Consider the following 10573-nt stretch of genomic DNA (forward strand, 5'->3'; position numbering starts at 1 on the left):
TGCTGGATCCAGAGTTGGCGACTTGCACAGAGTGACTGGCACCCTGAATCAAAAGGACTACCACAGCATTTTGCAGCGCCATGCAATACCCTCTGGTGTACGCCGAGTTGGTCAGGGGGTTCATCCTACAGCAAGATAATGACCCTAAACACACCTCCAGGCTATGTCAAAACTACCTTTGAGGAAAAGAACAAGACGGTAGGCTTCCAATCATGGAATGGCCAACACAGTCTCCAGACTTAAACCCGATCGAGCTGGTTTGGGATGAACTAGACAGAAGGGTGAAATCAAAGCAACCTACAAGTGCAACACATTTGTGGGAACTTCTGCAACAGTGTTGGGAAGAACTTCCCAAACAATATTTGATTTCCATTGTAGAAAGAGTGCCACGAGTGTGTTCGGCGGTTATATCTGCAAAAGGTGGCTACTTTGCTGAGTCAAAAATTTAAATTAAATTTTGTTAAACAAAATGATTCCATGATTTCTTTTTTATCTCCAATTGTTTATTTGTTCTATGCTTAATTTCAGAGTACATTGAGACATTAAACTGCGTAAATTTCAATAAAAACTGGAAAAATTGAGGTGTTCTAAAACTGTTGACCGGTAGTGTATGTATCCATTATTTTACATCTCTCCCTCCCAATACTGTCTTTGTGCTGCACGCCGGCAATGTCGCGCGCTGGAGGATATGCTATTTATTTGGCATGGGGGCAGTGTACTTTCAATGTACCTGTACTTGTTTGCATATTTATTTTGTATTCCCACGGTTGCATTTGTAACCAAATAGGTCTTGTCTTAATTTTTACTGCAAATTTGGTCATTGTTTTCATTTCTTGTTTGACTTTCTTCTTTATTTATTTATTTATTTATTAGGCAACATGGATGCAACAACAGTGCAATTGGATACTTCAACAATGGCAACATATGAAATGTCAAATTCAGGACCAACAATTCCTGTTTCAGAGCGTGTTCATCGTATGACAGTATCTGACATATCTGTACTTGTTGTCTATTTCATCGTTGTGCTTCTTGTCGGACTATGGGTGAGCATGCTGCATTTATTTACATTTCATTTCTTTACATTGTATAATACAGTGGGGGGTATAATACAGTAAATGTGAAAGAGTAGAGTCTATAATGTTGTTTTGTCTGCAATATGTGACTGCTGGTTGCATTATTTTCTGGAAGCATGGCTGTGCCGCTGATGCTGCGCACTTGCTACCAGTACTCGTTTTGCTGACCACAGAAGGATGATAGGCTGAGTCAACCCACCTGGTGTTATTTCAACGGCACGACAGGGGCTCAAACTCAAGATCCTCGGCTCTCAAGCATGCCACTGTAATCGTTAAGCCAACACCAGACTGCTTATATAAGTGTCCCCAGAGAAGGAGCAGGACAGGCTGAAGGGAGAGTTTCACATGGCTAAATTGAACAAAGAATGCCTGCCATTTGGAGATGCAAGTAACAAAAGACCAAAGGCAGAATGCCTTGACCGCAATACCGTAGACTGTAGTTTAAAGACTGACTGCCAGCCAACTGGCATGGTGACTATTGAGGTTTCCAGAGAAACCATGTCAGAAACCTAGAAAATTTTGACTTTGCTTGATGGCTTCGCTTTTGGCCAGATGTTTAAGTCTTATCTGTAGCTTCCATTCCCAAGAAACACAACCCACACTTCCTTGCTGCGTTAAGGTGCAAACAAAATGGATCACTGCAGAAATTCACTTTCACCTTTACGAATCCACAATCTGATAAGGCTTTATTTGGAGGGGAGGACAAGTGGTTACCTCGTTCTATCATGAACACAATCGGGTCATGAAAGAATAATGAAATTGAAGCTGTCAGTTCTCCTTGAGATTAAAAGACATTGTTAATGGGGAATGTGATGGTTTTGCATTTTAAGGGATCCAACGTTTGAGGCTTGTAAGGATTTTGCTTCACTGGCATTGAAAATACCGCCCAAAGAGTGGCAACCCTCATAGGTGTATGATCTCTCCAACATTTTCAAAAAAAGCAACATGATAACTTATGTGAGGATGTACAAAATGGTTTTGAGGCAATTGCCAGATGCAATTGTCTTGTCCTTGGGATAGCCCCACCTCTCCAGTGACTGTGTGTTGGGCTGATTGTCTTGCGTATTAATCCGTAAAACCAGCCCAAGGATCCTTTAATGCCCACGGATGTCAGAGGACCCAGGTCTTTTGTCTTTTGCAGCTTTACAAGATGCATTCCATTAGAAATTGACATTGATTGTATCGGTTGGAAACATCGGTGTTCGTAAAGGTGCAAGTGAATGTTTAACAAACTTTGGATTGTTGTGAGAGGTCTTCTTCCTCAACCCCCACCCCTTCTCTTTTCAGTCAATGTGGCGCACTAAACGTGACACTGTCGAAGGTTACTTTTTGGCTGGGAAGGACATGGTTTGGTGGCCGGTAAGATTGTGGATTGAAGTAATGTAAAGTGATGTGCGAATATCATCTTGTGTGAACAGCTATCTTTTTATTATTTTTTAATAAATGCTGACTGTCCCCCCCCCCTCAATTTGCTTATCTAGTTTGGATAGTTTATTAGGTTTCTTTTCCCAGTGGAATGCATCTTGACGCATGGTGGCCTGGGAATGTTTCCTTGGCAGCATTAATTGTGCAGTATTTCCCGATTTCCTTTTTTTTTTTCTTTTTTTTTGTTGTATACAAGATCGAGGCTCGTGAAAGAGCTAACATTAATCACACAGAAAGACAAACCGACACATAAAACATATAACATGGGGAGAGGTAGACAAGATGGGGTGAAAGGGGGAGGAACACAAACACAACATCTGAGAGCAGGGACATCGAGAGATCTGTGGGAGGGAGAGGGCTTTGGGGGGGAGAGGCATGGGAAGGGGGGGGGGGGGGGTGGGAGAGGTATAAAACATATGGACACTGCCAGGACTTCCAGGAAAGAAGTTGGAATTTCAAACAAGGTGGATCTGATTTGAATTAGTGTGGGTAGAAAAGATCAAGGTTTAACTAGACAGAAGAATTGCACACTTTGGTTTATCTGACAGCCAGATTCAGCAATGTTTTTATTTTCGAGATAAAAGGGGCCCTGTAATTTGAGGGATGATGCTGTCATGCAAATCGATAATCCATTATCGAAGGAGTACTAAGATTCCTGTGTAATTTCCTCCTCGTCCAAAACAAACAAAAAAAAAACATTTGTTGTGCGTATGGCACAATGCAACAGACGTCCTTCACATCCTCTTTCTGTTCCCATCCTCTCTTCTACCATTTCCCATGATTTCTGACCACGTATTGGCTTTGGTGAGAGCTGGCTGTTTGGTCGAACGGTTAAAGACTTGCTTCTTTCTCCACTGGCTGGTGTTGGTTCTGTTCCCCCTTGCTCACTCTCACGAAACTGTGCTTTTCAAGTACAGATTTTGTCCATTAAACCCACCCCAATGAGTAGTTGAAGTTAAATTGCTTTATTTACCTTTCAAAATAAATCTTATTTAGGTTTACTTCTGCATTGTGTGACAGTTGTCTTGTGTGTACAAATGGAATTTTTCTCACTCCAAAAGGTCAAAAATATCATTTGCCAGTACAGGACTTTCAAAATGATGTATGAATGCTAATGAGGCCTTTCTCACATGCGCTGTGTGCGTTTTCAACAACGCTTGTGCTTGCTGGCTTACTCTTAACCTACTCTTGCTAGAGCGAAATCTGTAATTTAAATCGTTATTTTAAACATAGTTTTCAGCATTTAAACACGAGTGGCAATTCCAAGATTGTTAACCATAACTGTTCTGTTCCTGAATACAAATGGGAGTCATGGATATGGAGCAAATACAATAAATATTTGTGGATGAGAGGTATCGAGTTCCGACCATTTCCTGTTAATGGAATCGAGCGGCGGTAGTTGATTAAAAAACAAAACACACACACACACACACACACACACACACACACACACACACACACACACACAGGAGGTGGATACTCGGAGACCAGAAAGGTCCATCTTCTGAAACCCACCTATGTGTGGAGATAGCAGCCAAGAGCAACTTGCACGTGTATATATATATATACTAGCAGAAGTACTCGGCATTGCCGGGTGGGGGAGGGGAGGGGGAGGGGAGGGGAACGGGGGGGGGGGGGGGGAGCGAGCCCCTTGGCAAAGCGAGCGATTTTTTTTTTTTTCATAGCGTCATTGCGATTTTTTGTTCATAGCGTCATAGCGTTTCATAGCGTCATAGCGATTTTTTTTGTCATAGGCATAGCGGTCATAGCGTTTCATAGCGTCATAGCGATTTTTTTTTTCATAGCGTCATAGCGTTCATAGCGTCATAGCGTCATCACGTGATCGCTCTGAGCGAATCAGCGCCCACCTGCTCTGATTCCGTTGATTCCGTGCACTGAAATGCGCTGAGGTAAATATGAATAAAAAATATGGATCGTCAAATATTTTGAGTTCGGCCATGTTCGTCCCACGCTCAATGGCCATGTCTATGTCAAATATCAAGCACGTAAGCCTCTCCGTTTAGGAGTCTATCGGTAACATTACACACACACACACACAAAAACTGTTTTATATATATATATATATATATATATATATATATATATATATATATATATATATATATATATATATATATATATTTATTTATTTATATATATATATATATATATATATATATATATTTATATATATGTATATATATATATATATTTATATATATATATATATATATATATATATATATATATATATATATATATATATATATATATATATATATATATTTATATATATATTTATATATATATATATATATATACAGTATATATATAGATATATATATAGATATATATATATAGATATATATATAGATATATATATATAGATATATATATAGATATATATATAGATATATATATAGATATATATATATAGATATATACAGTGGGGAGAACAAGTATTTGATACACTGCCGATTTTGCAGGTTTTCCCACTTACAAAGCACGTAAAGGTCTGTAATTTTTATCATAGGTACACTTCAACTGTGGAAGACGGAATCTAAAACAAAAATCCTGAAAATCACATTGTATGATTTTTAAGTAATTAATTTGCATTTTATTGCATGAAATAAGTATTTGATCACCTACCAACCAGTAAGAATTCCGGCTCTCACAGACCTGTTAGTTTTTTCTTTAAGAAGCCCTCCCATTCTCCACTCATTACCTGTATTAACTGCACCTGTTTGAACTCGTTATCTGCATAAAAGACGTCTCCAGACCGTCTCCGACCACAAAGACCGCAAAGACCGACCGCAAAGCCGTCTCCAGACCTGTCCACACTCAATCAATCAGACTCCAACCTCTCCACAATGGGCAAGACCAGAGAGCTGTCTAAGGACATCAGGGACAAATTTGTAGACTTGCACAAGGCTGGGATGGGCTACAGGACAATAGGCAAGCAGCTTGGTGAGAAGGCAACAACTGTTGGCGCAATTATTAGAAAATGGAAGAAGTTCAAGATGACAGTCAATCTCCCTCGGTCTGGGGCTCCATGCAAGATCTCACCTCGTGGAGCCTCAATGATCATGAGAAAGGTGAGGGATCAGCCCAGAACTACACGGCAGGACCTGGTCAATGACCTGAAGAGAGCTGGGACCACAGTATCAAAGAAAACCATAAGTAACACACTACGCCGTCATGGATTAAAATCCGGCAGCGCACGCAAGGTCCCTCTGCTCAAGCCAGCGCATGTCCAGGCCCGTCTGAAGTTTGCCAATGACCATCTGGATGATCCAGAGGAGGAATGGGAGAAGGTCATGTGGTCTGATGAGACCAAAATAGAGCTTTTTGGTTTAAACTCCACTCGCCGTGTTTGGAGGAAGAAGAAGGATGAGTACAACCCCAAGAACACCATCCCAACCGTGAAGCATGGAGGTGGAAACATCATTCTTTGGGGATGCTTTTCTGCAAAGGGGACAGGACGACTGCACCGTATTGAGGGGAGGATGGATGGGGCCATGTATCGCGAGATCTTGGCCAACAATCTCCTTCCCTCAATAAGAGCATTGAAGATGGGGCGTGGCTGGGTCTTCCAGCATGACAACGACCCGAAACACACAGCCAGGGCAACTAAGGAGTGGCTCCGTACGAAGCATCTCAAGGTCCTGGAGTGGCCTAGCCAGTCTCCAGACCTGAACCCAATAGAAAATCTTTGGAGGGAGCTGAAAGTCTGTGTTGCGCAGCGACAGCCCCGAAACCTGAAGGATCTGGTGAAGATCTGTATGGAGGAGTGGGCCAAAATCCCTGCTGCAGTGTGTGCAAACCTGGTTAAGAACTACAGGAAACGTCTGATCTCTGTAATTGCAAACAAAGGTTTCTGTACCAAATATTAAGTTCTGTTTTTCTGATGTATCAAATACTTATTTCATGCAATAAAATGCAAATTAATTACTTAAAAATCATACAATGTGATTTTCAGGATTTTTGTTTTAGATTCCGTCTTCCACAGTTGAAGTGTACCTATGATAAAAATTACAGACCTTGACGTGCTTTGTAAGTGGGAAAACCTGCAAAATCGGCAGTGTATCAAATACTTGTTCTCCCCACTGTATATAGATATATATATATATATATATATATATATAGATATATATAGATATATATATATATATATATATATATATATATATATATATATATATAGATAGATATATATATATATATATATATATATATATATATATATATATATATATATATATATATATATATATATATATATATATATATATATATATATATATATAGATATATATAGATATATATATAGATATATACAGTGGAACCTTGACTTACGAGTTTAATTCGTTCTGTGACCGAGCTCGTAACTCGAATTGCTCGTTTCTCAAATCAAATTTCCCCATTAAAATGCATTGAAATGCTATTAATCCGTTCCAGCCCGCCAAAAACCACACCAATTTTTTTTTAAATATACAGTATATATAAAAATATCTCGCGCTTTATATTTCACCTGTATGCAGCATACAAGTTGGCAGGATGGCCTGGACTGGAGGTACGCACACTTGACTCTAAAGTCTAAACTGTCCAGCCTGGGTTTGAATCCCGACCCAGCTATAACCTGTCATGGGTGAATCACAGGCAGGGTGATTCATCAATGTGTGTACCGCTAAACTGGGCGCCCCGTTTGCGTCCCATTAGTTGTTGGATGTTAAGGATCTCACCGTGTTTTCCACAAAGAGAAGGCGAGCTATCGCCGGCACTCTGAACAAGTTGTGGCCTGGCATGCTCTTCTCCTCTGCCGTTATATACGTCCTCCTCGGCATCTTTTTCCAGAAGAGCCCTGTCTCGTCACAGTTGAAGATTTGCTGGGGGATGTATCCTTCGGCTTCTATCAGTTCGGCAAAAGTTATCATAAAATCTTCAGCTGCCTTCACATCCGCCTCACCAAGTCGACAACACGCACACCTCGCTCATGTTTTTCGACGATTGCGTGTTTTATATCCAAGCACATCATCCTCTTCTTCTTCTCAGTACCGTGTTTTCCACAAAGAGAAGGCGAGCTATCGCCGGCACTCTGAACAAGTTGTGGCCTGGCATGCTCTTCTCCTCTGCCGTTATATACGTCCTCCTCGGAATCTTTTTCCAGAAGAGCCCTGTCTCGTCACAGTTGAAGATTTGCTGGGGGATGTATCGTTCGGCTTCTATCAGTTCGGCAAAAGTTATAATAAAATCTTCAGCTGCCTTCACATCCGCCTCACCAAGTCGACAACACGCACACCTCGCTCATGTTGTTCGACGATTGCGTGTTTTATAGCCAAGCTCATCATCCTCTTCTTCTTCTCAGCACTGCACTTGGCACTCACTTTCTTAGGCCCCATGGTTAAAACTAAGAAATTTTCCAAAATAACAAAAATGCGAAAACAAAAATGCAGCGATATACGGCAGAGATACTGTACTTGCACGGCAAGATAACCACGTGACCAGAACCCACCTGGTGGCGGCTGGCGTAAACTCAAAATAACCAACATGCGAAAACAAAAATGCAGCGATATACGGCAGAGATACTGTACTTGCACGGCAAGATAACCACGTGACCAGAACCCACCTGGTGGCGGCTGACGTAAACTCAAAATAACCAACATGCGAAAACAAAAATGCAGCGATATACGGCAGAGATACTGTACTTGCACGGCAAGATAACCACGTGACCGGGTGGCGAAAGCTCGTAACTCAGATCTCGGCTCGCATCTCAAAGCAATAAACCGCCCGAGCGACGGCTCGTATCTCGAAAAACTCGTAAGTTGGGGCACTCGTAAGTCAAGGTTCCACTGTATATATATAGATATATATATATATAGATATATATATATAGATATATATCTATAGATATATATATATATATATATATATATATATATATAGATATATATATATATATATATATATATATAGATATAGATATAGATATATATATATATATATATATATATATAGATATATATATATATATAGATATATATATATAATATGTGCATACGCACAGAGGTGGATAATTTGAGACCTGGGAGGGCTTTGTTCCACATTCTGAAACCTGCATATGGAGATAACAAGAAAGAACGTGCATACAGACATACTACGTCTCTTGGCAATAAATGAAAAAAAATCGAACTAGTTTCATTTATCTTGTGGCCTTGGAGCCAAATAAACAATGTATTTGTAAACACCCTACTGCCCTCCAACATTAATAGTAAATATCATTTTAAATTTTTTTTATTTTAAGCTTACCTTGGGCATTCACAAGCTCCAGATATGACCTCCCCATTGCTGCAAGAAACACCCAAACCAGATATAGTGTCTTCCTCAGGGAAGTATACCTGGTAGATCCAGCTCTCATGTGAATAGCTGGCACAAGCTTTGTGTATTTTCACATAGCGAAGATGTCCTTTGTCGAAGATTTGGTAGACATTTCCCTGTTGGCAATGAATGCACAGGACTGTCTTTCCAATAGCAGACGTCTATTACATAAATCACTAAGCCTGCCATGGCCACAGGAGGCATTCCCACAAGGTTCAAAGTTCATTGGCTGGTAGCGATTTGTCAGGGGTTTGGAGTAACGTGCCCGTCTACGATCCTTCAGGCCTTTCACCGGCTCATGTCGTCCGGATTTTGCATTAGGGGTAGTTGCAGCATCTCAGTACTTTGGGTGAACTGGGAAAGTAATCCGACTCTTAATTGTTGTGTGCACCTCTTTCTCTCTCAGGCACTTCCAAGTATTTTCAGCTTCTTTCAGAAGCTTTGTGAGCCATTAGCGATAACAATCCTTATCTCACATGCATGATACATTGAAACTTACCTTTAAAATCTACATTGCTGCTAAGAGGTTATGTGCATGTGTGCCGAGCATTCTGGGGCGGATTACATAGTTTTAAAAGTCCCATGTTCTGCACAATTGTGGTTTGACTATTGGTGGGAGACATTTTTTTGATTGAAAAGTTAATTGTATCTGAGGGGTGGCTTTATGTTTGCAAAACCTACCTAGTGACATACCTGATGGCTCCAATTGTGTGGAATACAAAAACAAACCAAAGTTTTAAGAATGTATGAGTATTTTGCAAATTCCCATAGAGAGATGAGGCTTTCACATGTGGTCATTCATAATGTGTAAAGTGCAATTACCTCATGCTGATGAGCCTAAAATTGGTGGCAATAAATGGAAATGCGATGTGAAAGGAATGCTTTTGTCTCTTGTGCCACAGGTCGGTGCATCGCTTTTTGCCAGCAATGTTGGCAGTGGGCATTTCATGGGCCTGGCAGGGACTGGTGCTGCCTCTGGAATCGCTGTAGGAGCATACGAGCTAAACGTATGACTGGGAGGGGGGAGGGAAGGGGGGTAGTTAAAACTGCTTCCTTCAAATACACAGTACGAAGTATTAAACATGTCGATACCTCTATTTCATTATTTGAAGATCATGAGAGCAAGTCGTTTTTTATGCCTCCACTCCCGAAGGTGGCCGATCCCTGGTGTTGGGCTAACGGCTAGGGTGCCGGCTTAGGATCCAATGGATCCTGGGTTCGAATCCCGGTCGATTGCTGAATTAACGCCAGGAGGGTTGACTCCGCCTGTCATCCTTCCGAGGTCGGCTAATTGAGTACCAGTTCACTGGTAATTCCCTGTTTGTCGTTAAAGGCGGCAAAAAGGGTTGGCGTCAGGAAGGGCATCCGGCCGTAAAACATTGCTTCAAAAAGGGGACCGCAAAACAACAACAACCACGGTTCCCGAAAAAGGCCAACCCCCGCTTTGCGGGGAAAAATGGCCTCTATAGGTGGTTATGTCATATTGTCACGGGCACATATTATTTTATTATATACTCCCAAAGGTGGCCGGAGGCATTATGTTTTTGGGTTGTCCGTCCGTCCGTACGGGTTAAATCTAGTTTTTCTCAGCAACCACATGCCCGATTGAGACTAAAGCGACACCCATGCATAATGTTTTTATGATGATTGTGATGTCACGTGGTATGGCAGCCATCTTGGATTAAACGCAAATAATTAAA

At 40.8% G+C, this 10573-nt stretch overlaps 1 protein-coding gene across 3 annotated transcripts in view; it reads left to right on the forward strand.

The window, feature by feature from the left end:
• LOC137434379 (sodium/myo-inositol cotransporter 2) overlaps positions 1–10573 on the forward strand; it is a 130070-nt gene that overhangs the window by 28283 nt on the left and 91214 nt on the right. For all 3 annotated transcript variants that reach the window (XR_013624683.1, XM_078785439.1, XM_078785440.1), the window contains exons 2-3: positions 874–1043; positions 2361–2432. Coding sequence is in view for 2 of the 3 variants with exons in the window: in XM_078785439.1 (XP_078641565.1) it covers positions 879–1043; positions 2361–2432 (237 nt within the window). In the remaining variant the exon portion in view is untranslated. The remainder of the gene's footprint in view (positions 1–873; positions 1044–2360; positions 2433–10573) is intronic.

This window comes from Myxine glutinosa, chromosome 10 (genome assembly GCF_964187855.1).
Source record: "Myxine glutinosa chromosome 10, kmMyxGlut1.1, whole genome shotgun sequence".
Taxonomy (NCBI): Eukaryota; Metazoa; Chordata; class Myxini; order Myxiniformes; family Myxinidae; genus Myxine; species Myxine glutinosa.